Genomic DNA, 27,662 nt, shown 5'->3' with positions numbered 1-27,662 from the left:
TTATGGATGAATCTGTATTGTTCTAGCTGCTCCCCATGCCACCCGTCTCCGAGGAAAGCCTGTAACAAAAAAGAACTCAACATTAGTTTTCTGAGTGGCCAGCTGCACCTAACCTCCAAACTTTCCACCAGGCTGGTGAAATATGAAGGAGAATATATAATCAGTGACTCGGTGTCAATGGATACATTTTACGATTTCTTGGATTAAACGAGTAGCATGATCCTTTAACCGCTGTAATCCAAGTTTCCCCAGGCCAATTACCTCAGAACTAAAGGAAACAGGACCTTGGTTACTTAGACCTGATTGGTGTGTGTCTCAAACTATACCTTGAAATCTCGGTGGGAGATATTAAACACGTCCTGAAAATGTCATACATTGAAGTCTCCTCTTACAGGGTCCCCATACACAGAAGCATTATTTCTTTACCTCTGAGCTTATGTTAGCTCCTCCCAAGCTACCGATGGAAAAAGCAGTTTGGGAAACCTCTGAAAATCACACCACGAGGCTACTGCTAAGACAGCGCCACAGACACCTCTACGATAGTCTGGGTCTCTGTTATCAACTGAAGGCTATCTCTGTTAAGAGACAATCGTTTTTAAATGCTAAGGGATGTTAAAAAATCACTGCTCTAACAATTATAAAAACTATACTCAAGAATTTCACTCACCCTAGTTTTTAGGCCTAAGTTTTTAAGACTAAAAACCCCCCATCTCTGGTATCTATTATTAATCCAGCCCCTCCCTCCAACATACCTGACTATAATAGATAACAGAGCGTTTGAGGTTCTAGAATCTATTTGGGGCTTTGAAGGAAAGGTATTTTAAGCATTCAGCCCGCTTCACTGAGAAGAGCTATCCATAAGACTTAGTCTCCATTTTGAACAGAAATAAATGTAGAAGACTCAGTTTCAAGTTATTTCATAAACACGTTCATAGTTCACGGACATAATCTGTTGTTTTTAAGCCAAGAGCATGAATGATACCTTTTCAATTTCAATGCAAAGCCAGAAAACGGGGGGGGGGGGGGGGGGACTATGGTCAGGAAAATGAGTCCTCCAACCAGTGACTTTCAAGTGCAATGTTTTTTGTTTGTTTGTTTGTTTGACCCCAGAAGAGGAAGTTCTTAAATAGTGCAGAATCTTGTTAACTTCAAAATCGAGACTGATAGAGGGCAACATGAACAATGGGCCCTGAATGGAAGAATTCAGTGGGACCTGAACATTCACGGCGCTGGCAGAAACAGCGTAGAGCTAGGGCCTTAAAATATAGAAAGTTCATGTAAGGAGGTCTGGTAGCACTGCGGTATCAAAAAGAACTGTCCAGAATTTATAGAACCCACGTAGGGACTGATGGTGGGGTAAGAGGGCAGAAGGGGCAAGAAGGGAAAACCCAACCAAAAATATTTTATTAAGGACAATAGGACAGAAGGACCACACGGGGGAGCTATAAGCTCTTAAAAATCTAACCGGTATCTTTAGAGCTGCTGGTGGCAGTCGGGCCCCTTAAATATCTGGACTCCTTCCCAGCAATCCTTTAGGAAGTACTCATTAGGTTAAGAAAGCTTCAAATTAAGAACTAGATAAAATAAAAACCAGGTCGCTGGGGAGGGACGGGGGGGAGATAGTTATCCGCAAGACTAAGTCAGTCCTAACTATACAGAAAGTTTACTAAAAAGGAGACTGGACCACATAACATGATAAAGGAGCAACTAACAGGAAAAATCCCATGTGGACAATGACAAGTGGCCCCTCTAGCCATTCAGTCAGACTTGAGACAGTAACACTAATTCATAGGCCCAGTCTGGGATTAAGGGCCACAACATCATAATATATACTTCAATACTTATGAGCAATTAACATGTGCGTGTACGTGCGTGCATGCATGCATGCGTGCACATCCACACACACAAAAACCCCAAAGGGATATGGGAAAAGGTTATCAAGAAAAAAAAGACTCTACACTTGTTCCCCAATGGCCTAGTGAGAACACTACACTTTCATTAATCTGGTACTATGCACTCCGCCTAACTAAAACACTCGCAGCAGCCTCTGTCATTACAGCTAAAGCATTTTTACTCTTGTGGAGAGAGAACTGAGAGATCTTGAGCTAAGGAAAAAGGAGTAAGAGTTCGGGGATATTAAGTACACTTGAGTATAACTAAAGCACAACTTGTCAGTCCTGACTAGTCATTCATGTGATCTGCAAATTGAAGTTCTTTTTAAACTAAAACTAATGAATGAGTGGCTTTACGATTTAGTTTATTATAAAGGTTTCCTTCCAAATCCAAGTTTAAAATGCTCTTCCCATGACAGGGTGGGTGAGGACCGAATGGCAGGGCCCAGAAAGGTCAAGGGACTTACTCGGTCAAGTTATATGGGTCAGTATGGGATGGACAGAATTCTTTGTCACACTTGGGTGTCACAGATTGCGCAGTGTCCCAGAGAGAGGGCATGCTAATGCAGAGGAACGCAGACAGAAGCTAGAAAACTTTATTAGACTTTCCCACCTCATTCCTCCAGTTTGGGAAAGAAGTAATTTCTGTGTGTACACGCCCTATTAAAAGATCTTCAGAGCAACCACTCTCCAGAGGAAACAAGCCTCGGATGGAGAGCCTTGTTCCCTGCGGCTGCGGACAAGGTAAGGGATCTGAGAAATCAGAAACTGTTGTTCACACTAAAGAAGCTTCTTGCCGATTCCGCACACCCCTCAGTCAGAATTTAGCAGGCCAGAGGCCCATCTCCCTTTGTGGGGAATAATGACCAAGGACAACAAAATTAATCGGTACAAAAACGCCCGCATCAGTTTTACAGACTTCCTAGTCGAACAGCCACAAATCACAAGTTCCCACCCTTTCACCCTCCACAGCACACAGTCAACTAAGGTTCTTACTGTGGCAACTTTATTACAGCTAGAAACACAAATCTGGCCAAGAAGGCCTGCTGATAACCATTAAATAATTAAGAAAAAGTTAACGAAGAAGCTTTTATTCATTAACACAGCGCCTAACACATTTTTATATTGCAAGGCAGAATAAAGCTACAAAAAAGTAACAACGAGGAAGAAGAGCAAGAACTGCGGCTCTAGATAAAGAATTCAACAGGCCAGACTCTGAACAGGCACTCTGCTGAAATGGCCTAAACCTAAACACGGGTTTACCATTGACCCCACCCCCACCCTGTTATCCCCCAAAATAGTAAAAAGGAAATGGTCACAAGCTCACAATTGTTGGTTCTCACCAATGTTAACAAAGGAAAACAAAATGAACCAAGAAATACTTGAGTGAGTGCCTCAAGATACGCAATCAGTAGGGAGAGAATCTTTGTTTCTCGCCTTTCAGTTTGTTAGTTACACATGGCACGGCAGAGGTGGTGGTGGTGGCAGCTGAAGCCCCGGTACCCTTAGCAGCAGACACAACATTTAGAGCCAGGAGAGGGATGGGTTTCATGCCAAGCAGACTGGAGACACAAGGGGCGGTCGGAAGAGGGTTGGGGAGGCTGGAGGGTGCGTCGGAGGTCCCCGCTGTGGCGAGCGAGGGGGTGGTGGTGGAGGAGGAAGAAGAAGAAGAAGGGGTGGAGGGTTGAGAGAGGTTGATGCTGAGGTGATCAGGGATCGTGACGGAGGCTGCCTGGGAGGAGGGTTTAGCGTTTTCTAAACTGTAACAGAGGAAAAAAGGAACAAAAAAAAAAAGGGTGGGTGGACGGGAAGACCACAAAAGGGAAAAAGTACAGGACAAAACCGCTTCAGTTCTCAGTAAGTGCCTCTGGTTGCAATTAGGAAGATCTAATACCAACTAGTGATAATGTGTCTCTCTCTCTGGTCTGTGTCCCACCCTCCATAAATGTAGGCTCTGCCAGATTCCATTCCACAGCACTACCTCACACTGTTACGAAGAAAAAGCTGATAGACTGAGGAAAGACATTTCAGAGCACAAGCTTCCATATGTATAGCTCACACACGGATCCAGCCCAGAAATGAGGAATGATTTCAGGTAGCTAGGAAGAGTATTCATCAATTTCCAAATAAGGAGAAATGTTTTACTCACAAGTCACTTGTGAAACTTTGGAATGTTAATCACAGAATTAAAAAGACATTTTGCTCAGCTTACTTCCTTCTCCAGAACAAACTAACCAATATATTAAGATGGAAAGAGGCAAAAGACCAAAGTAGGTCACTCACTTCAAAGAAAAATGCTGAGAACAGAAATGTAGATAAGAACTAGGGAAGTTTCGTGTCTGGTGAAAGGAAAGGTGGCAGTGAGAATAGTAAGTTCTTTGTTTTTGACTGACCTTCCTTCTATAACAGACCTTAGGAAGCTGGAAAAGAGAAAATCAAGCACTGCAGAGAAACAACCATGTTTAAGAGAGTGAAATTACCACTTCTAAAATAAGTTGCAAATAACAGCAGTAACTTGCAGCTCCTCATGTCTGCATGTGTCTAAGTCAGAACCGCTCACTGAAGAATGTCTGAACCACCTAGCCCACAACGGTAGGAGGTTCCGTGTTGTTTACCTATTATCTCAGGACATCTGCAATCCATAAAGATTCAGACTGCCAAAATCAGCTACAACAGAAAGACAGAAATCCTTCTTACCTAGTATTAATAACATCAGTTTGCCTTCTGCACTCAAGCTAGGCCTAGGTGACAAAACGAAGAGGAAGCTTTATTCATGCACGGTCCTTGCTTTGGTATTAAATGAAATTTTGACCCAAATCCCTAGCGTGGACGGTTTTACTCAACAGGATGATCCTGAATAGCCAATCATTCAATAAGGATGACCCTGGAAAGAGTGACTCAATCAGGAAAACTAAGGTGCCTGCCACGGACCTAAATAAAGGGACCGGGTGAGCAGGCCCCATTTACACGCTCTGACAATACTCAGGGCAAGGGTATTCAAGGAGAAAAACACAATTTCCAGCTTCCAAGAAGATGATTCTTGAAATTTTAACACCCCTCCCCCAATAAGAAACACAAAGATAAACAGTCTCTGTGCAAAGGTTACCACCATTCCATTGTGAACATTAAAAACCAGATGTGCTTTGTAGCTACTAACCTCTTATTCCAAGGGAGAAAAGCAGATCTAAACAGAGCAAAGTCTTTTCTACATAAACTAGATACCTCAAGACATGCAAGACTTAAGACAAAAATCAGAACTTCTATTGCAGAACTTACAGTTCTTAATCAGGATGTAAGACCATAATATAAACAGTCAGCATGAGCACAACAGAGACATCATACTTATGATACCTATGAATTCCTTTCCCTTTCCGTAGATCCAAAAAACCGAAATTTCTATCCACAAGAGAAACCAGACAGTATGACATAAGTAAATGATGACTTGGCTAGTATCTACATAAGACAGCTAAGGCCCTTTGGAAATAGACTAACACTGGCTTAAAATATTAGCAATAAAGAATGTGACTTAACCACATGCGCTGAGAAAGCAAGAAATATAAATGCCTTATAGGATGCCCGTTAGAAAGTGACCCACCCTATTACAATCGTGGGAATGGTAACATTAATTAAGCTGGGATAGAGAAATTCTTAAAACCTCAGGAAGTTACCGAAGGATGTGATGGCGGGGCAAAGAAAGAAAACACACTAGGCATTTTCCGATACTTGTGCCTCCTCTTTCCTACAAGCTTTGAACAATGGAACACATTTGCCATTTGAAGAAAATGGATGTTTTCACAATAAATGGCTACCCACAAGAACTGCCTTGTCATTATTCTTACTTCAATTAAAGGTGAGAACTATATGACCTAAACCCAGCCAGATAAAGAATACTGATTTGTATTAACATGTATAGCAAGACCACTACTGACTGGGTTGTCAGGAAAGCCATGACACATTTTTTTGCTTGAAAAACAGGAAAAATACATCATGACTTTTCTGACAACCCAATATATTTGGTTCTACGTATGTATGGGAGCTCTAAGCCAGAGCACTGCCCTACAAGTGAAGATACATTCCTTCCTTTCCAATCCCCAAATCACATTATGTCAAAAGCAAACATTCTATTCTCCCCCCACCACCCCCACCACCCCATGCAAAAATATTACCATCTGGTTAATTTCTCAGCTATACTATGGAAGGAAGAAGTAAGGGCTACAGTTAACCCCTCCCTTTCTTGCAATCCCCAACCATCTATCTCATCCCCACCCCTGAAACAAACTCACGTTTACTAATATATCAGCGCTTACCCCGACACGCATATTACTTTTACTGGTAATCACCAATAAGAGGAGGGAACCCTTACCTGACATTGATTAGATATTGAGCCAGGCTAATGCTGGCAGCAGATCCAGTGATGGTAACCTGCCTATCAGTAGATCCTTCCACTGGGTTCGCAATTTTGATCTGCGCCCCAGACATCTGACGGATCTCATTGATTTTGGCGCCTTGACGCCCGATTATGCAGCCAATCAACTTAAAGGGAGAAAAACAACAAGGCACACCAAATTACAGAACAGCATGGCATGAAAATTCTATCCCACCCCTTCCCAGCTTTCTATAGTTTGGGTCCAAAAATTGGCAATAGAAACTACTATGCACATTCCACACGCTCACATACTCCTGACTGAAAAACCTGAGTCAGATTATGTCAACTCTTGCCCCATTCTTTTCTGACCACTACCGCTGGCCATTCAACTCTGAGCAGACTCCCAGGAGAATTTCCTCAGAGTATTAACTCCAAAGATGAGATAAAGCAGAGTCAAGATAATAAAAAACCTACTTAAAATGGTTAGAGATAAAGTTAAAAATACCTTTGGTTCTTGGCAACAGAGTTGCATAAACTGAGCCTGCCATGACTAACACTTTACTATAATGACAGAAATTCCAATTTCTTAAGCTTTTGCTTAAGAAGCAATAAATCAGTCTACATTTGCACTGCCCAATATTCTACATGCTAATAACATGATCATTAAATGTTTGAAGTGTGGCTAATGTGACTGACAAATTAACTTCATTATCATTGGTTTAAGTAGTCACACATGGTTAATGTCTACCATGCTGGACAGCACAGACTACCATCTAATGACCACTGCCGTAAGGATTAAGACTTTGGATTCCACAAGAACTTTTGAGACACAGAAGTTCATCCTGCCTCCTGCTACCCCAGCAAATTAGTTTTAAAAGTTTTCTCCATCAGTTTTTATTCAGACCCCATGTACTTTTTAGATACTACATTTTTAATTTGTATCTAAAAATACCCATTTTCTTTTCCCTACAGCAGCCTAAGAGCAGCACAAAACTACTCAAGAGATCTCTATCCTTAATATTCTTATTTTCACCCCATGCAAGCCAACTAAGCACACTTACATCGTTTGGAATGGTGAGTTCATGAGAAGTAGTCTGAGCAGATGCATCCAAACCTGCTAAAAGACAGAAGAGAGCAAGAAAGTTCAACACACAGCATACCAATCTCCACTGATTGCATATTAACTTAACAGAAGGAAACAAAACTGGAAACCCAGCATTGGCTGTTGGGATTCACCACTAACTTGGAAGCCTCCAAGGTGGAAAGAGGGGAGAGGGGTGTAGAAATAATGCTGGAAAGGTTCTTCTGTACACTCAGAAGAGCTGATTTCATGCCATTTCCTGCAAAGCCCAGCCTATTAGGGTGTAAGGGAATGGAAGGGGCAAGGGAATGTGGAATCCTCAAACAGGACCAAAATCTAACCAAATCCTCTGTATTTCTACCCCTTTTCTGCTTGGGATTTCCTGCTGTTGTGTTCCAATTTCACCTCACCTGATGCTCACTAGCACCAGTGCCAATATCATGCCTGTTACTGGGTACCATAGACTTTTGGCACACATGCACAGATGCTTTAAATATACTTGTATCAGATTAACACTCCTCCCCCTCCCCATCCTAACACCTATTCTTGAAGGTCAGAGAATAAAATGGCAGGTGAGGGGAGTTTATTTCTCCAGCTTTATTCCCTGTCTTTTGCTCAATAATTTGTCCTGGTTTTTATTTTCAAAGAAAAAGGAAAAAAAAAAATCTGATCAGCAAACACCCATACCCGTCTATGATGACACCTGGCCTAACCAGGTCGAGCTGGCTAACTCTCAAAGCTAGTCCTGGCTCTCAACTGCAGCTACTAAACTCAACATTTTTAGAAGGGGGTTGGCCAGATCCATCAAGGGGCCCTCAAAGGGGCACCAGGCCCACCCCTTTGCTCTCTCAGCATCTTTCTGCCATGTGCATGTTGATGGTATGGTTCATGGGCAGTGAAACAAGACTCCCACCAATTTATTAATATAACAGTAGAATACTACAGATTTTTTTTTTTTAATCATTACCCCAATAGCCTTTCACCTCTGGAGAGCTGGATTCAATGCCTGTTAAGATACAAGTGAAAATGAGTTTGGTGGTCTCATCCTAGCCCTATCGGACAAGTTATTCCTTATACAGAAAAAAAAGCCCAAAAAACCAAAACAAAACAAAAACAAATAAAAATTACACTACACAATTTGGCACAAATGGATTGTCTCTACCCAGGTCTGTGAATGGGTGGTGGAGAGAAAGGGGGTGCTGATCAGATCAAAAGGGCAGCAGTGAGGATGAGTAAGAAGAAATATCAGCCTACCCTTTGCCTGACAAGCATCCCCAGACCTCACCCCAAACCTTCCAAGGGCCTTTTTTTTTTTCTTCAGAATAACTCACCCCAAATGAAAACCACGTTAACAAACACTTTACCTCCTTCGGTTTAGCCATAGAAAACAGGCAAGTTTAAGCCAGCAGGATGCTGGGTAAGTTTTGTTTTAAACAGCTGTCAAACTGAGACCTTGGGGGCTGGCCTCTTGTCTTGCACTACACCTTACAGAAACAAACATGGAGGTGTCCATACCACTGAATCCGGTGTTGCCATGCGTCATGGGGAAATGAGACTGTTGCATTGCCAACTGGTGCAGCTTGGTCAACTGCAGGAAACAAACAGGAGTTTGGCATTAGAAGAATACGAGTCAGGGCTCAAGTACATTCAAAACTGAAAATGCAGAGCTCCTGATTCCCACAGTTGACTCTCCTATTCAAACTACAACAGAGTACGAAGGGGGCTCTCTGCACAATCCTGGGGATGGGTAGAATATGAAGGTTAAGGGTTAGAAATAGAAAGGTTGTCAGATGAAGAGAAAGAATGCATCCTGAATATGTGAAGAGAAAAGCAGCAGCACCCGCCTGACCATCCCCTTGTGGGCTATTTAATGAAGGTGTTTGCAGCCATTGCAACAGTTGCCCCAGGGACAAGCACAGACAGGCTAAGTAAACAAACTGTGCAGTGGTGCTAGGGAACACACACCATGCAGGGTTCTTTCAGTACTGGGAGGAGGGAAGGAGATGAGGGGGCAGGGAGACTGCAAGGAGAAGAGATTAAGATAAAACCAAACTGAGTTTAGCCCTCAACACCCCCAATTTCTACACCCCTTTTCTTCATCTATTAAATTATGCTGGCTGTTGTGCAACAATCCCTCTTCAAAAGCCTACTTGCCCTTCTGGGGTCTACCACTAAGCAAGAGCTAATCTCAACTTCCCAAGTCTAATACTCAGCACCTGAAAGGGTTAGTAAGGATAGAGGAAAAGTGCAGAAAGAAATGCTTTAAACAAAAGTGTTAACACCAACACTTTTCAATGGCAGGGAAGGTTTTACTGCGTTGAACCGCTAAATGCTGAGCTTCCTATCCCTCCCTGTATAAATAAAACCCTTTCCCACCCCTCCAGATGCTTTTTAAATTGTCACCTCAGACTGCAGAGTACCCAAGGGTAAAACCCAATCTCCCACTCCCCCCCCCCCCCATGGAAAGAATCCATGCAAAGATACACAGTCCACTGTCAATTTAAACTGCGCCCTGGAATAACAAATTTTGAAATATTATATATATATATATATATATATATATATATATATATATATACATATACACCATAGAACATTTATCTTTTAGATGGAACAATCTGGAACATGGGCGAAGGTAGAATACAATCTGTCAGATTATGATTTCCAGGGATTAAATGTCAAAAGTATAAACAAGGTGCCACTATGTCTTGCTTAGACTATTTAAGGACTAAAATATAGGGTTCACCTTGTGAGGAAAACAACACAGTAACGCAGAAGTTTAAGACCCAACTCACTTCTGTCTATGTGGGAGAAACGAGTGAGACAATTTTGGATGGGAGAGGGAGCTTTTCAAAACAAGAAGTGAAAACAAAACTTACATCTGGCTGTGGAATGGCATACTGTCCTTGAATGGTATAGGCCTACAAAAGGAGGAAAACAGTTCCTATTAAAAACCAATCACGGACAGCCACCCAGTGGGGGGAAAGACAGATTTTAACTAGCCAGGAAGCCAGAGTTGAACTAGAGAATAGGGAGGCCAGGGATTGAGGGAAAAGATAGTATCTCACAAATACAGTCAGACCTGAGTTGGCCTTCTTTGAACTCTAAGTATGACGACTTATTCCAGGAAACCTATAAAGGGAGCCACGTTCACTATAATCAAAGGCAAAATACACATCTGTTTCTTAAAACGTGGGAAGTAGGATCAAGCAATGCCTCAAATTGACCAAGTCCTCCTTTCTCCTTGTGTACAAGAGAGCCTAGAAGGAAAATGGTCTCTTCCCTCTACCACCCCAACCTTTCTACCAAATCACGACGAAGTGAATGATTTGCATCCGTACCTACATGGCATGTTTTTGAAACATTCCCTTCCCCTATCTTATCTTTCTCTACGTCTCCCTGAAGACCTTCAGTGCGCTGACACTGACTGGACCCCTAGCACTAGGGAGCTGACCAGAGGAATGAACACGCGCGCGCGAGCGCGCGCACAGACACACATGTTCTGAGTCCTGCCTTCGCCCACCTCCCCTCCATAGACGGTACTTGCAGCTCCCGCTACGCCCTCCTCCCCCCACGCCATAACCTCCCGGAAGGGAGCTGGGTCTGCGGGGCAATGGGGTGGGGACGAGGAGGAACAGGGAGGGAAGGATGGAGCGGCTGGTTAACAGGATGTGAAGCTTCTCACATCAGTGGCCAGTACCCCCAAAAGTGCACCCAGGTGGGGGTGGGAAGGTGAAAATGGGGAGGAGTGGGGAAATGGGGAAGAGGGGTTGAACAAAAAACAAAAACAAAAAAAAAAGAAAAAAAAAAAAGAAAAAAAAAAGTTGGTGTTACCATCTGGTGGGCTACGCGGCCTGTGTGAAATGAGGTGGGGGGGGTCAGTCCAGGTCCCCGTGGACAGGTGGTGTCCACAGCACAAAAATCACCAGCGCCACTGGCCCCCCGCGTGTTGGCAGTCTCGGCTGAGGCGGAAGGATTGAGTGAGCCTTGGAGACTGAACATCCCCTCTCACCTCTAGAGGTGGTCCCTCCAGGTCAGGGTTGAGGCACATGGACGGGGTGGTGTGGGGAAAGCTCGCACTGTCGCTGCCTGTGCTGTACCTGTCCTGTGGATAAATAGAGGATTTCAGTCTCCAGGGCTGTCAATCCGGCACCTTGTCACCAGCATGAAATTCACACAAAAAAAGTTGTTTAATTTTTTCTCTTCCTTTAAAAAGGAGCTCACAACACAATTTGAAACGAGCTGCAATCAGTGAATTAAAAAAAAAAAAGTTACCTAGTGGCAGATTTCGCACTGCACAATTGGGCTATTTTCAGTAAGAATGAAGGGGTAGGGCAACAGAGCTGATGGCAGCTCCTGATCAGTGTGCGATTAAGTTGAACCCCTATAGAGCCCACTTTGTTACAAGAAACAAAAGACATAGGTCCATCTACGGACACATCACACAAACTTGTCCTTTTAAAAAGGCCCAGGAGGAATAATTCATGATAGGGCCACTCATGGAAGAAGTTACAAGCTTTTAGAGGGTGGTCAACTGAATAAAGGTAAGGGAGGGAGGGAAGGCATGAAAGGAGAGGTGGGGAAGGGAGGAAAATAAAAGGGAGAATTTTAGAGAGAATCGCTGTCATGACAGCATGGGACTCTCTATAATCCCAGACAGGAGTGGAAGAATCCACAAGAGCAGGAACCTGAAGTTCCCCAGGAAAAAGGAAAACTACAGCTAAACCCCCCTTGCTACCCTGACTCTGGGCCATTGCTTATCCTTCCTATCTAGACCGACTCCGTGCCCCTTAACCAAACCAGTTTATACAGACTTAGCAACACCAAAAGCCAAGCGCTAAACTGTCTAAAGATAACACTGTGACATAACTAACTTCAGCTCCTACAACAAACTAAATCCCCCAAAACTTATTCAGTTTTATGCCAACTCAACAGAACGAATGAGATCAACTTCCAAGCTTATGATTCCCAGTTCAAATACAAGGTGAAATCTGTTGAATAACACAGTTCTAACAGGCCAGCCCAAAGTGGGGAAAAGGCATTTTGAGCAATGAATGCACTTGCTTTGGCAGTTAACAACATGAAGCTTATACTGTTACAACCTGAACACCACAGTATTTTAAACACTGACCTACCTACTTCTCAAATATTAACCAACAAAGCAAAAACTACTACGGTGCTGATCCGTGCTCATCATATAAAGCTGACTTCACAATAAACCACGTGCCAAGGACCAAGAGTTTTAGATGGTGAAGGAGGAGAGAGAGGCTAAGGAAGTGCTTTGGTGTTCTTACTATAACACCAAAGGTCACAGCACCACAGCCTCCTCTAGTCTTGCATACTGAACCCTCACGCCATGTCTGATTTCAGTGATGCAATGTGGGTTCAACCAGTGTTCATAAGGTTGAGAGCCTGAGGGGAACACACTGGAGTTTGGGAGTGGAGTGAAGGGGTGGGAATAGGGGAGGTGAGGTGGGGGGAAAGGGAAGTTTGTAGGACACTCAAGTTCAGGACACCTCCCCAATTTTGAGACCACCATCCAGAATCTCCTTCAGAGGTCTAATTCTTAGCTACCATTATTCAAACCTCTAAAGAACATCCCAAACATAAAAAAAAAAGCATGGATGGGGTGGGGTTAGGGAAAGAAGTAGTGACATCAAGGAAATTTAACCCTTTCTTCCAATCCAATCCACCTTAAATTACCTCCTCTGAGTGCCTACAAAACTTCCATTGCCTGATAAAAATTAAATAAAGGCTTGGCATTCATAGCTTTCTCTAATACGAAAAAAAAAAAAAAAAGGAACTAAAAGCAGATCAGACTATGGGCAGAGTACAGGTTTCAGCAAGCATGCAGGGTGGCCTGGTGTGTTGCTGGCAAAGTTGACATTTCAAAGATAATCCTCGTTCACGCTAGCCCATCAGTAAGATTTTCTTACCTGACCACCTGCAAAGATGACCGGGGAACTGGACGGCTTGGGCCGGTACGGGATGGTCACGCCCTTCGGAGGGGACTGGGAGAGAGTCAGAGGGGAAAAAAACAAAAAGAGATAAGGTTTCAAAGCTGCTTCAGCTGTGTGGCGTAAGCTCACACAGGTCAGTTAAATTAAAAACTGTATCATTTCCATCCCCTCACCTACCAACGTCGTCTCTGGCTAGATCTAATCTCAAATCATCTGCAGTTATTTGCCTTTAAAGCAGTAAGATGGTCCGTGGACTACACAGCTCACACTAATGCTCATCAAGGCAGATTCCCCTGTAATAATTTAGGCATTATCTCCATGCTTTCAAATAAATCTAACAAACATGAAAACTCTTCGTACACATGTATGTTTTAGCGGGTAATTTTTAGGCTCTTACACTTTGGCCTGAAGAGGAAACAAAGCCAAAATAAATAAAAGCACCATTGTTATGTCTAGGATAATACACAATGTTCAGAAGTAATACAGTTGCTTAACTGATAACTTCCTAACTCTAATTGAAAATTCTGCTTTCCTTTCTCACCAATACGGGACCTTTCTTACTTTCTCTTAATTTTGGGTATCCCTGTTTAATTGAGTAGCATACACCAGTACCTCATACATTGCGCAGAAAACGCCACATGGATATTTTTTTCTAACTACCTTTTTGAAAATAACACTGTCGAAGTTGCATGTAGCCAAAACACTGTAATCGAAAAGGCAACTTAACAGCATCTCAGGAAGCCCAACACATCCTTTGTTCCCTCGGTCGAAGTGGTGACTCTTTCCCCCTACCAACCCTGCTAACAATTGCTGTAAACCAAAGATCACTGCTGCTTAGCTGTTTCTATTTTTGCTCAGACTACAAGAAAAGTCAAAGTTGGGGAAAGGAAAGTATGAACTCAGGGAACCCTTCCCCACCCCCAGTGAAGGTTTCTAACAGCTTCACCTAATTCTAGTCCTACTAAATATAGAGCAGTCTGTCTCCCTGGAATCACCCTCCCCCCATTCTCAGCATGAGCCTGAGGGCTTACCTCCAACATGACCACGCAGATCTGTTTCACACACTCAATGATGGATTGCGGAATGCCAGCAATAGTGATGGCCCGCTCAGTTGAATTGGGGAGCATATCCCCTGCCACCTGGACCTGAGCCCCTGTACTCTGGGATTAAAAAAAAAAAAAAAAAAAAAAAAAAAAGGAGGGGCAAAACAAAAATCAGAGAAAATCACCTCGTAGTCTTTCAATTCTTCCCAGCAATTTCAGAGTGTAAAGTTCAGCAGACACTTAACCCAATCTCCCATCTTACCCTCCCTTCCCACTGTTCCCTTAATTCCACATAGGACTGTTTAAACACAGTTAAAAATAAATTAAGACTCTGAAAGCCAAGAATAAGGCTGAATAACAGCCTAAATTTAACCTGCTGTCAAGAAAAAGGTCCTTCTAGACAGCTTCCTCTTAGCTAATGATAGCTTTTTGGGCCATCAAGGAAATTCTCCACAAATATCACCCACTTTGATTCTCTTACTGAACAAATATTTATGTAGGTCCATTCTAAGTACCAGGAGCCATTCCAGGTGCCTTGGAATACACCAAGGAACAAAACCAAAACCCCTGCTCTTCTGGCATGTACGACAAGTGTTCCCCTTGAATTGTCATTCAAGTTTTCATTAAAACATCCAATTTAGTAACTCCAAGTACAAGTGAGTTCCATAATTCAATTTAACTCCCACAATTTAAAAGGGAACAAGGTTACAACCACATCCCAATATACTCTGCCATTCAGCTCCTGTGTTTCAGGCACTTTGTGAAAGAATACTTATTACTGTATCAAATTGTAGTATCTCCAGATATGAAAGAGAATTATGTGATCACATGGAAAATTTGCCAGATTAATAAAAAATGCAAACAGGTCAAACACAGTACCTGGAAATTCAACTTTTTCATGACCTGATTGTTTATACATATAAATTGTAAAAAAAATTGAAAACTGTTAATGGCAACACTTTCTTCCCAGCACAAATTCTAATCTTCTACGACTGTTACTTTAATAAAAAATCTTCACCTCAAAAGCTAACTTTTCCTAGCCACACTAACAGTTAACAAAGGAACACAAAAGTGAACAAACCTCTCTTATTTCCTTGATCTTGCAACCACCTTTTCCAATGAGAGAGCCACACTGACTAGCAGGGACCACCAGCCTCAGGGTGACTGGGGGTCTACTGGCAGCTGTGCTATTGGTCATAGAGCTGCTAATATCCTAGAAAACAAGGGACAACATTATATCATGATCCACAGTATTCCACCACCACAAATAATCCCCCCATAAAACATCTATTTCTGAAAAGGAAAACATCTACAAACTTCCTCAAAATAAGCACTAAATACATTTTCCTTCATTTTGGAAATTAAGTTTACTATTCACAGAGAACATTAAAGTCAAAATTAAATGAACTACAGGGCCTCCCCGGTGGCGCAGCGGTTGAGCACTGGGTTGCGAAGCTGCCCGCAGCCTATGCAGCGCCAGTTCGATCCCCGGCTGCTCCCCGGCCACTGGAGGAGGGTCCCACATGGCGCGCAGAGACCTCTCCTGCCGCCCGCTGCTCCCATCAGCAGTGTACTTCGGTCCTTCTGCCTGCTCTGCTCCCCGCTCTGGCTCTGGTGAATTCTCTCACCCTCCCGCGCTTCTGACTGTACCCAGTGCTTGTATAAATAAATACAATAAATAAGTATTTTTTAAAAAAAAATTAAATGAACTACATTTAAGAGAAAAGCACCCCCCCCAAAAAAGAGAAAAGCACAAAATAAGGCAATCCCAAATTCCAATAACCAGTTTTTTAAAAACTAGGAGGATTATGGGGCCTCCCTGATGGTGCAAGGGGTTAAGCCCAGCACCATGAAGCTATCCACAGCTTCTGCAGCACCGGTTCAATCCCCAGCCGGCCCGGGAGCTACTTGCATGGCGCAGTAGACCTCTCCTGTCTCACCTGCTGCTCCCCTCAGCAGTGTATTTCAGTCAATCTGCCTGTTCTGCTCCCCACTCTGTCTCTGGTGAATCCTCTCACCCCTAGCACCTCTGGCTTGTACTCCAGTTCTAGTACATAAATAAATCTTTAAAAAAAAATAAAAAACTAGAACGATTATGTACTTCCGTCTATAATTTTATTAGCATGACCACCACTGTACGGATAGTGAAATTGCCTTAATCAAATTCTGAAGTTTGTAGATTTAAAACGAAGAGATGGCACTGGCTCCAAAGCCCACAGTCTCTTCCCTAACAATATGTTCCACCCAACTGCCATGGTTCAACCTAGTAAAATTTTTTCTTCTGAGAACAAAGTAGCTTCAAACCATTTCTTGGCCTAATCCCTATGCGGTAAGTATGCAGACCTGACAACTACTTAAACATAAACCCCAAACTCAAGGATATGTTTCTTACTTGGCTAAAAAATTACTGTAGGATTTTCTACAATGTTTTTTAAGTCACAAGCTCTGGATTAACAAGGTCTTGCTGATCAAAAGGTAACATTTCTGATTTTGGACAGTTACACCATTAAATATCCACCCCCCTAGCAAGAAGCCACCACCAGGGCCTCCCTGGCGGAGCAAGGGGTAAAGACGCACCCTATGAAGCTAGCCACAGCCACTGCAGCACCAGTTCGATCCCCAGCCTGGGAGCTACCCACATGGTGCAGAAGACCTCTCCTGCCTCACCCGCTGCTCCCCTCAGCAGTGTATTTCAGATCTGCCTTTTCTGCTCCCCACTGTCTGGTGAATCCTCTCACCTGCCCCCCACCTCTGGCCTGTACCCCAGTTCTTGTATGCATAAATAAATCTTAAAAAAAAAGCCACCACCAACTCTCCTATGCTTGTGGTGGCCAAGTCCAAGATTAACAGCAGTACTGCAGGAAGAGGGAGGGTCTACAGGCAGGACTTCGGGCACTGGCTGTTTTCTGATCTTTTTAAGTAGTTAAAAAAACCTTTTTTTAATGACTGCATTTTCCCCTCCTCCCATTCTTTTAATTTACGTAACATTGTCACTGATAACTGCTTCTGAGGACCTATAAGACATTCTTTTCCTCAGTAGAACACTAAAGTAAAGCACAAGTAGCGTTACCAGATTTTTCAATAACTGTATATAGTGCTGCAAGATATATATACTTATAGTGTCTTAAGTGTTTATCCTGGCCCTTAGCAGAAACACATTTAATTCACTCAAGTATGGGGGCCTCTCTGGTGGCGTAAGAGGTTAAGTCTCAGCTCTTTCAAGCTACTGCCAGCCACTGCAACATGAGTTCGATCTCCGACCAGGGAACTACCCACATGGTGCAGCAGACCTCTCCTGTCTTGTCCGCTGCTCCCCTCAGCAGTGTATTTCAGCACATCTGCCTGTTTTGTTCCTCACTCTGTCTCTGGTGAATCCTGTCATGCCCTGCATCTCTGGCCTACACCCCAGTTCTTACATGCACAAATAAGTAAAACAAATCTTTAACAATAATAACAACTCACTAAGTATGGACTAGGGGACAAAGTTTACCAACACAATGGTGGCATACCTTCAAAAACTGTTGGTTGAAATGAAAACAAAAGATACTGGGTTCTCACACAAATGTTTTATATTTATTCTCAGTTAAGTGTCATACCTTTTATTTTTAATGACTCAAGTGACTCATTTTAAACTATAAGTGATCAAACTTGGGGGATGCTGAAAGGAAACAAAGAACCCATTTATAGAGTCTTATGGTCCATGCTCTCCTTGAATTTAAAAAGCTCTTAGAAAAACTACTAAGCTATCTAGAGGCACTTAAAGACGTACAAGGAAGAAATAAGTTAGGGTAAACAACAAACCTCTTCCAGTTTGTCAATGATCATAGCAAAGGCTTTGAAGATGGCATTAGTAGGTCCAGCCAAAGTGATAATTCTCTCAGGACAATTTCCTTCTGAGATGTTGATACGTGCACCACTCTGAATAAAAAAGAGCCAAAATAGATTAAGTTGGCAAAAATATCTTAGCATACACATATTGTGTAGAATATACTGCGCTATCTAAATAAGATGTGCAAGGCACTGCCAACAAACTAATGTCAGCATCATTTCAAACATTGCTCCATGATTGTTCTCAGACTACAGAAGCTCCCGGTAGTCCCAACACATTATTTGTCATAAACAAATAATCAAGACAGATAAATACCAGCTTCTCCTACTCACCTACCTAGATGCCCCACCCCCAATCTCTCCTTTAACAAAATATGTGGGTGTTTTAAAGGTCTTTAACTTTCAAAGGCAACTGTACCCAGGTCCCCATAACTCACCTCTTCTCGCATCTTCTTAACTGATTCTCCTTTCTGTAAGAGGAAAAGCCAAGAGTTAGCGCCAACTGCTATTTCAACCCAAAGTAACTAGACAGTAATTAAGGTTGAAGTGAAACCATCTTACCTTTCCGATGATACTGCCAACTTCCTGCAATGGAGAAAACCAGTGTCAAATAAGGAGTAATTCAAAGTGTTCCATCATCATGAAAAGGAATTCTTAACTGCCCAAAGCAACTGATAAACTAAGACTTATTAGAAAGGGGAGTGGATATGTTTGTTTATTCTTTTCTTTGCTTAAAATATAAGTGACGGAGTGATGAAATACTCTTTGTACTTTATATAAATCACTACTTAAAATCTCAAATATACCATCTCCCTGGAGCTTTTCCCTAAATTGTCTGGGTAGAGGAAACCCATCCATTATAAGTTGTAACAACCCCTATGAGAAAAATCTTATCATCCAAGAATGAGTCTGGTTCTAGCCTCCAGTTAAGCCCTTCCTGCTCAGTGGAAGGTCCTAATTAATAAAGTCTGTCTATTTTCCCACTACTTTTCCATGTGCTAGAGGAGAACGCTCAAGCCAAACACCCCACAGTGCTAATCTGATGAGCTCCTCCAAGATACACGCCTTCTCTTCCTGGCCTCTCCCCTAGCAGTTACTATGACCCAATTTCCCAAGCTGGTGCATACCTTTCCATGCATAAGTAGCCGGATGGTGAGAGTGACATTTAATCCACCTTCAATCACACCGGTGTCCATGTTGAGCAGTGTTCTGGGGAGCTGGACTTTGAGTGGTCAAGTCTTTGGTCACTGGTGGGGGTGAAAGCCAAAAACTGAAATGCAAACACAACCAAAATCAGGAATAGGAGTAGTATATCCCGGTTATTTCCACCATTATCAATGTTTTCTGACTCCTTTCCTTAAATGACAGCCTGTTAGTTGGCAGGTTTGTACACATCCAGCAAAAGTGCATTAAACACCATTTACAGCTCAGGTTCTGTTACAGAATATGGAAGACTTTCCAGTCTGCTCTGATTAATGGTAGGGTTTCGCTGACTCTCAGGATGATTCTTTCAACTGACAATGATTTTAAGGAACCGTTGAAAGTGCATCAATTGTCCTTCAGCAGAATATGCTTCAACAGGATGAACACCTGGAAATCAGGAGGCGAAACTCAAATCAACTACAGTGAGGTCAGTTAGGTAGCAGCTCAGGTTGAGAAAACACGTAAATTTCCTTTCCGATAATTTCTAATAAAGTAAGCTGTATCACACCAAAATTTCAAATGTTGATAGATGGCACCGAATAATTTTGCAAAAGGATTTAAATCAACAATCTCACTCAAAAATATATTATGTGAAATGCCTTCTATGCAGACTTGGGTTCCACATTCCCCGTTAGGCAATGACTCAATACATTATGTACAACCCGAGTCTTCTTTCTATTCCTTCTCATCAATCCAACTTGATAAATCAGATTTGAAAAATTCTGTTTTCGTGTTTTAATAACCTTTGTTACCAATCTTTACCTTCAAGTTAGGTAATGCTTAAATTTTCTTCCAAACAATAAAAATAAAACTATTATTGCTAAAAACTTATTCTGTAGTTGTTTTAAGCAACGGCAATACAGAGGCCCTGCCCCTCGACCTATGCTCTGAAAACAATTGTTTTAGTACAATTGAGAAAGTAAAGGAGGGTTTGTTTTTGGTTATCTATTTCACCCACAATACATTCTCTTTAGGAACTAACGGTGTTAACTTCAAAAAGGATCTCTCCAAAGCTGTTACATTTCACCAGTAACATTTTTAGTATCCATCCCTTCAAAATTCAGCATAAACTACAGCTAGCTTTCCCCTTTCACAAAACCAGCCACTGTTTTTAACTTAGCTCCAACACAAAGCCCACACCCTAAATATTTTTAAAGTGTTTAAGTAGCCGCCAGACTATTCTGTATATGGCAAGCTACCCTGGGGCTACCTGGAGGAGCCATTATTTAAAAGATGGGCTTTGCATCCCCAAAGCACCTCTTTCCCCCATTTTTAGAATATAATTAATTGCTGGCAAGATCCCAGAATTCAACACTTTTCACGCACGGAAAAACAACAGTGTTGGTGGGGGATGGGAACGAGACTTAGGTCAGTAAGAATGACTTTAACAGATACGGAAAAAACCTGGCAGTCTAATTCTTTGTCGCTATTCAAACGTAACAGAAGTTCGAAAGGGACAGAAAATTTAAAAACCTATGTGAAACCATTTCTTTGGAAAGTTGCAATTCCAAATCATCCAGGAACCCTGTCATACTTCTCTCCCGACTAGGTCAATTCAAGCGCACCCAAACCCAGTAATCCAGCTGTTAATCCTGCAGTCCATTACCCCTTCGCCTATAAATAGCTCGGTCTGTGTCTATATCGGCAGGCATTTTGTAATTTCAAAATTCGTTACCCCGTGAGAACGTCCTTAACTCCTTAAATGGGAGCCCGCCTACCCATTCTTTAACTGCGCAGCCCCCCGCCCCGCGGTCACCCCAGCATTTTCCACTTAAAAAATGCTTCTCCCCCCCCCTCCAGTCCCTCGACTAGGAAAGGGGGGAAAAAAATAAACGGTTCGGTCGGGGGGGGGCGCTGCGATCCAGGGGGAGGGGCCGGGCTCGTAGCGCCTCCTCGTGTGGCTGCGCCAGCGCCTGACCCCCGCGGGGAGCCGCGCTCACCCGCCCGGCCAGCGCGCCGGCCATGGCCTCCCCCACCCCCCTCAACCAACAAATCCACCGCCGCCCCCCCCACCGCGCGCGCGCCCTCCGCGCCTCCTGCGCAGCCGCCACCGGGAAAAGGCGGGGGGAGGGGGAGCGGCCTTGCGTGCGGCCTACTAGGCCGCGCCAGCGCCGGGGCCTCGCGTGAATGGCCGGCCAGGCGGAGGAAGGGGGCAGGCGCTCGCGCGGGGCTACGCGAGGCCGGGGCTCGCGACGAGGAACGAAGCCCGCTGAGAAAGCTGGCAAGAGGCGAGAGAGAGCTCGTCGGGGGCGGAGGGAGGATTTTGAAGCTTACCTGCAGGCGCGAGGCGACTGAGGGGAAAAGGGGAGCGGGCGGGAAGGGGAAGGGCGGGAGGCCGGGGGCGGAACAATAGGGGCGGGCGGGAAGGCGAGGGGGGCCCCGCGGGCGGGCGGAGGAGGAAGGGGGGGTGGAGGAGGAGGAGGAGGAAAGGGGAAAGAGACCCCGGGGCGGGTGGAGGGCGGCGGAGGGCGGGCGGGCGGGCGGAGGGCGGGCGGGCGGGAGAGGGCGCAGGCTGCGGCTGCTCCGGCTGCTGCCTCTGCTGGTCTGGGAGGGGGACGGGGCGGAGCGGCCCGCTTTCAACCCCGCGCACCCTCCGACCCCGGAAGCGCTAACCGCCCCGGGGACCGGCGAGGCGACTGCGTCGTCCAGACCTTCCCCACGCAAAGCGGGCGGCCTCCCGGCAGCCTAGAGCGGCTCCGTGGGCCGCACCGGCACCAGCGAGATAACAGCTGGTAACAGACGGCGAGGTGTGGGAGAGAGCGGCCGCGTGGGGCGGGAGAGACCAGCGGCCCCTAGCGGCTGGCTGGAAAGCCCAGGCGCAAATGCGGAGAGAGTTGGCCGTCGCCATGGATAAAGAGACCAGAGGAAAGGGATGGGGGAGAGGGGAAAAGAATAGACGGAAAAAACAGGAATCTATAGTGATGCCCAAAAAAAACAAAAACAAAAAAAACAACTAATTTGCCACACCGAGGGTAACTTTTACGACAACCTCTTACTCGGAAAAGTGGTAATTAGATGGAGTTAGGCATTTACACTTTTTAGGAAGAACTGTAGTTGTAGTTATCATTAGTGGATTAAGGAAATTTGTTTTTTGTTTTTTTTTTTAGAGCTTAAGCAAATAAATGTAGAAGGAAAATGTAGACTAAGTTAAGAAAATTGATCTGCAACATGCAGTAACTCAGGCAAAAGTCATCTGTCATCAAAATTTTAAGGGAAAGATTGGTAATAGAATATTATTAATTTTACCAGTCTAATTATTTGCAAATCGCACAGGGAGAAAAAAAATTACTTCAAATAGAGAGATCTAATAGTTATCACCTTACCCAAATGATCAAACATTGCATTACTAATAACAGCACAACTTTGACAGGAGGTCCTAGAAAAGATGCAATCAAGAAGTATATAGCATTATTTATTAAGTATTCTTGTTAAAAGTAGTTCATATTTAACCATACCTGAACGAATTTGCAATTACAGGAAATTTATAATGGATAAAGGAACAAGTTGAATACATCACACTACAAGGAGATAATCAGAAATCCAGAATGTGGGACTTCTATAAGTAAACTAGACTGGTCTCTTCAAAAAGGCAATGTACTTAAAAAGGAAGCAGAGGAGGGCCTCCCTGGTGGTGCAAGGGGTTGGGACGCAACCTACGAAGCTATCTATCGGCAGCCACTGCAGCACAATTTCAATCCCTGGCCAGGGAGATACCCACATGGCGCAGCAGACCTCTCCTGACTTGCCCGCTGCTCCCCTCAGTCAGTCTGCCTGTTCTGTTCCCCTATCTGTCTCTGGTGAATCCTCTCAATCCCCCTCACCTCTGGTCGATACCCCAGTTCTTGTATGCATAAATAATCTTTAAGGAAAAAAAAAAAAGCAGAGGAAAAGGAGGAGAAATTTAGAAGGCAATAACAATCAAATGTAATGTGTGGACCTTGTTTGGATCCCAGTTTTTAAAAAATAAGATAGGGAACAATTGAGGAAATTCAAACATGAGCTAAATATTAACTTATTAAATAGTATTGTCAGTTTTCTTAAGTGTGATAATGGAATTGTAGTTATGTAGGAAAAATGCTGATGAAATTGTAAGGGGAACAAATCATAATGTAGGCAACAAACTTTTAAATGACTCACATAGGTTTATCAATAAAGCAAACAAGGTAAAACATTAACAGCTGTTGAGTGTAGATGGTCCGTTTAGGGGTGATCATTGTATTTATTGTTCTAAAAACTTGTCTTTTTAAAGATTTTTTTGTTTATTTATGCATACAAGAGCTAGGGTGTAGGCCAGAGGTACAGGGAAGGTGAGAGGACTCACCAGAGATAGAGTGGGGAGCAGAACAGGGCAGATTGACTCAAATACACTGCAGCAGAGCAGGGATGGGGGAGCAACAGGCAAGGCGGGAGAGGTCAGCTGAGCCATGTGGGTCAGCTCCCTGGCTGGGGATCTAACTCATGCTGCAGTGGCTACTAATAGCTTGAGAGCAAGACTTAAGCCCTTGTGCCACCAGGGAGGCGCCCCTATAAACTTTTAAAAAATAATTTTTATGACAAAAATTGGAAAAACAGAGCCTCCCTGGTGGCGCAAGGGGTTAGGCACCGCACTATGAAGCAATCTGCAGCCTCTGCAACAGGAGTTCAATCCCCAGCCAGCCAGAGAGAAACCCACATGGCACAGCAGACCTCTCCTGTCACACCCGCTGCTCCCCTCAGCAGTGTATTTCAGTCAGTCTGCCTGTTCTGCTCCCCACTCTGTCTTTGGTGAATCCTCTCCCCCCTCCCCCCCATCTCTGGTCTGTACCCCAGCTCTTGTGTGCATAAATAAATATTTTTTTAAAACTTGGAAAAATATGTGGAATGGAACAACACTAGCAAGATATTGATAATCACTGAAGCTAGTTGATGGGGATATGAGTTTATTAGATTGATTTTTCTACTCTTGTGTATATTTGTAAATTTCCACATTAAAACTTTTTTTAACTTTTTTTATTTTTCAAATTTTTTAATTATTTTTTTTAAAGATTTATTTATTTATTTATTTATACACGCACTGGGTACAGTCAGAAGTGCGGGAGGGTGAGAGAATTCACCAGAGCCAGAGCGGGGAGCAGAGCAGGCAGAAGGACCGAAGCTGAGGGGAGCAGCGGGCAGCAGGAGTGGTCTGCCACCAAGTGGGGCCCTCCTCCGGTGGCCGGGGAGCAGCCAGGGATCAGCCGGCATTGTAGAGGCTGTGGGCCGCTTCACAGCCAAGCGCTCAACCACTGCGCAACCGGGGAGGCCCAACTTTTTTTAAAAAGAGCTCTGGCAGGGAATAAGACGAAATGAGAAAGCAAATACAGGGTTATTTGAACTTCAAGCCCTTTGGGTGTCAATTGTGGCCTTAATATTAATCAGGGTTTTTTTTGTTTTGTTTTGTTTTTTTAAAGAGGCATGTATTTTTATTTATTTGTTTGTTTGTTTGTTTGTTTATACATGCACTGGGTACAGTCAGAAGCACGGGAGGGTGAGAGAATTCACCAGAGCCAGAGCGGGGAGCAGAGCAGGCAGAAGGACCGAAGTACACTGCTGAGGGGAGCAGCCAGCGGTAGGAGAGGTCTGTGCGCCATGTGGGACCCTCCTCCGGTGGCCGGGGAACAGCTGGGGATTGAACTGGCGCTGCAGAGGCTGCGGGCAGCTTCGCAACCCAGCGCTCAACCGCTGCGCCACCGGGGAGGCCCAATATTAATCAGGTTTTATTGGACAACCCCCCCCCCCAATTCAGTGGAGTCATCTGAAGAGGAAATACCTCTGAAGTAGAAAATAAGGGTTTTGCCTTTTCCTTCCACTTCCCCCCTCAAATATGGGCCTCCCCTGGTGGCACAATGGTTGAGCGCTGGGTTGCGAAGCTGCCCGCTCAGCCTCCACAGCGCCAGTTCGATCCCCGGCCACCTGGTGAGGGTCCCACATGGCATGACAGACCTCTCCTGCCGCCCGCTGCTCCCCTCAGCAGTGTATTTTGGTCCTTCTGCCTGCTCTGCTCCCCGCTCTGGCCCTGGTGAATTCTCTCACCTTCTCGCGCTTCTGACTGTACCCAGTGCTTGTATAAATAAATAAATCTAAAAAAAAAATAATAATATGATCGAAATTTTAAAAGTCTGTAATTTGGCAAGGGCAAGGGGCATACCAAATACTGAAAGAGAAGAAAAGAAGTAAGAAATTCCAGAAAATAGGGCCTCCCTGGTTACCTAGAGGTTAAGTCTCAGTTCTGTCAACTTCTGCAGCCTGAGTTCAATGCCTGGCCAGGGAGTTGACCCACATGGCGCAGCAGACCTCTCCTGTCTCACCCACTGCTCCCTCAGCAGTGTATTTCAGTCAATCCGCCTGTTCTGTCCCTCTGTTCCCCACTCTGCCTCTGGTGAATCCTCTCACACCCCTCACCTCTGGCCTGTGCCCCAGTTCTTGTATGCATAAATAAATAAATCTTTAAAAAAAAAAAAAAAAAAAAACACAGGACACAAACCCATTGCTCTCAGGAGCCAGGCAAGTAATGTAATTGGAAGAAGCTAGCCCGAAGAAAAGCAATAGAAAGCTTAAAATACAATAAAAAGACTAGAGTTCAGGACCATCTATAAGGAATGCCCACTACTCAGAGCCAGGATTTCTGCCTTCAGGAATATGGCCCGACTGTTGCTGTGGTATCCAGCTTGAAATCTGAATCTTTACTGAAAATGGTTGCTATTTAGTACAGAGTGGTCCCTCCAAAAAATGAAGTCTTCTAGTTGGGTATAGCAGGGGCATCCAATTTTTCAACCTCCAGCAAAGTTATAAGTACCAAAATGTTCACTGCAGCAGTTAAATGTATCATGAAACTGGAACAATTTAAAATTCTGGTAATGAAAGATTGAATAAATGCTGTTAAGACAATTTTACACACATACACTGATATGGAATCAACGCCAAGGTACATGGTTAAAAGAGAAAATAAACGTTGGGCCCAAAAGAAGTCCCTTAGCATGTTCCCATTTAATTATAAAGTGGGGGTAGAGGACAATAGGAATAATGTGAGCTAGAAATAAAAAGGACTTGTATGCACAGGCATTTTATAGCATCTATATTAATTAGTTCTCCTAGTTGCCTTTTTCCTTTACTCAACAAATCTTTGAAAACATGATGTGAAGTGCTGTTCACAGCCACAGTAAACCAGGGGCCCGAGCTGTGCAACAGAATCATCCACACAGTTTCTTTTAAACACTGATTAATAGGGCCCCAACCTTAAAGAGTCTTATCTAGGACATTTGGAGCAAAGCCCTAAATTACTCTCTGATAGCTGATGGATAGTCAGGGTTGAGAACCTCTGTAGCAAATAAAACAACCTACATTAAGAACCTACATTCATTGAAAGGAAGGCAGTAAATATTTACTCCACTTAGCCTTACCAAATTTTGAAGGTTTCCCTCCACTTAAGAAACATATGGACAGGGGCTCCCTGGCGGCGCAAGGGGTTAAGAGGCAAACTATGAAACCATGCGCAGCCTCTGTAGCATGAGTTCGATCCCCGGCCAGCCAGGGAGCTACCCACATGGCGCAGCAGACTCTCCTGACTCACCCGCTGCTCCCTCAGCAGTGTGCTTCGGTCACTCTGCCTATTCTGCTCCCCACTGTCTCTGGTGAATCCTCTCACCCCCCTCCACACCTCTGGCCTGCACCCCAGATCTTGTATGCATAAATAAATAATTTTTAAAAAAACTTTATTTAGACTAAGAGGAGAGGAGAACCTGAGATTAAGTTCCAAAATGGTAATCAGAGTTTATCAACCATAAAGGACTCCACTTCCCAGGAGCCCTGCAATCAATAAAAGGCCTCTGGGAGATGAGTTTGCCCAAAAATCACAAGTAAACCACCATTATAAAAGAGAACAGGTTGGTTTTTTTCACAATAATTAAATTTCCACGACATCTCCTCCACAAGTATTAAAAAAGAAAGTAAAAAATCACATTATACAGATCTTAGAATCATCTTCAGCATTTAGTTCAAAGGCCTCGCCATCTTCACAAAACAGTTCCCTTGCTAAACATCAGTTGTAAGTTCTAACCAAGCAGTGACAAGATGGCCTCTGTTCGTCCATGGCAATTCTTTCTCAGCTTTCCCTATCTAATTATGACTGAACAGCAGAGTGATGCTCAGCTGGTGGTGGTGGGGAAGGTCAGGGAGAACACAAGAGTTAATTTCCCCCAGTACAAGATGGTATCTGAAGCTTGGCGGGAGAGCGGAACTGGAGAGACTTGAGGGAAGGGTCCAGCCCTGTGT

General features: G+C 43.9%; 1 protein-coding gene across 18 annotated transcripts; it reads right to left on the bottom strand.

The window, feature by feature from the left end:
* Positions 1 to 22: 22 nt before the first annotated feature.
* On the bottom strand, positions 23 to 19,366 carry PCBP2 (poly(rC) binding protein 2; the record flags this gene model as incomplete). Of its 18 annotated transcripts, none has more annotated exons than XM_084256301.1 (14): positions 23 to 59; positions 6,256 to 6,425; positions 7,320 to 7,375; positions 8,307 to 8,345; positions 8,855 to 8,927; positions 10,219 to 10,260; positions 11,352 to 11,444; positions 13,276 to 13,362; positions 14,331 to 14,459; positions 15,424 to 15,555; positions 18,144 to 18,260; positions 18,608 to 18,640; positions 18,732 to 18,755; positions 19,298 to 19,366. In XM_084256301.1, 14 exons carry the CDS (start codon positions 19,364 to 19,366, stop codon positions 23 to 25), a joined length of 1,101 nt encoding a protein of 366 aa, XP_084112427.1. The 18 variants fall into 18 exon arrangements, with proteins under 18 accessions (XP_084112427.1, XP_084112428.1, XP_084112429.1 ...); XM_084256302.1 differs by having other exon boundaries at positions 7,320 to 7,372; XM_084256303.1 differs by having other exon boundaries at positions 13,276 to 13,350.
* Between the last annotated feature and the right edge of the window lie 8,296 nt (positions 19,367 to 27,662).

Source organism: Talpa europaea, assembly GCF_964194135.1.
Source record: "Talpa europaea genome assembly, chromosome: 15".
NCBI lineage: Eukaryota > Metazoa > Chordata > Mammalia > Eulipotyphla > Talpidae > Talpa > Talpa europaea.
This window is presented reverse-complemented; position numbering and strand designations above follow the sequence as displayed.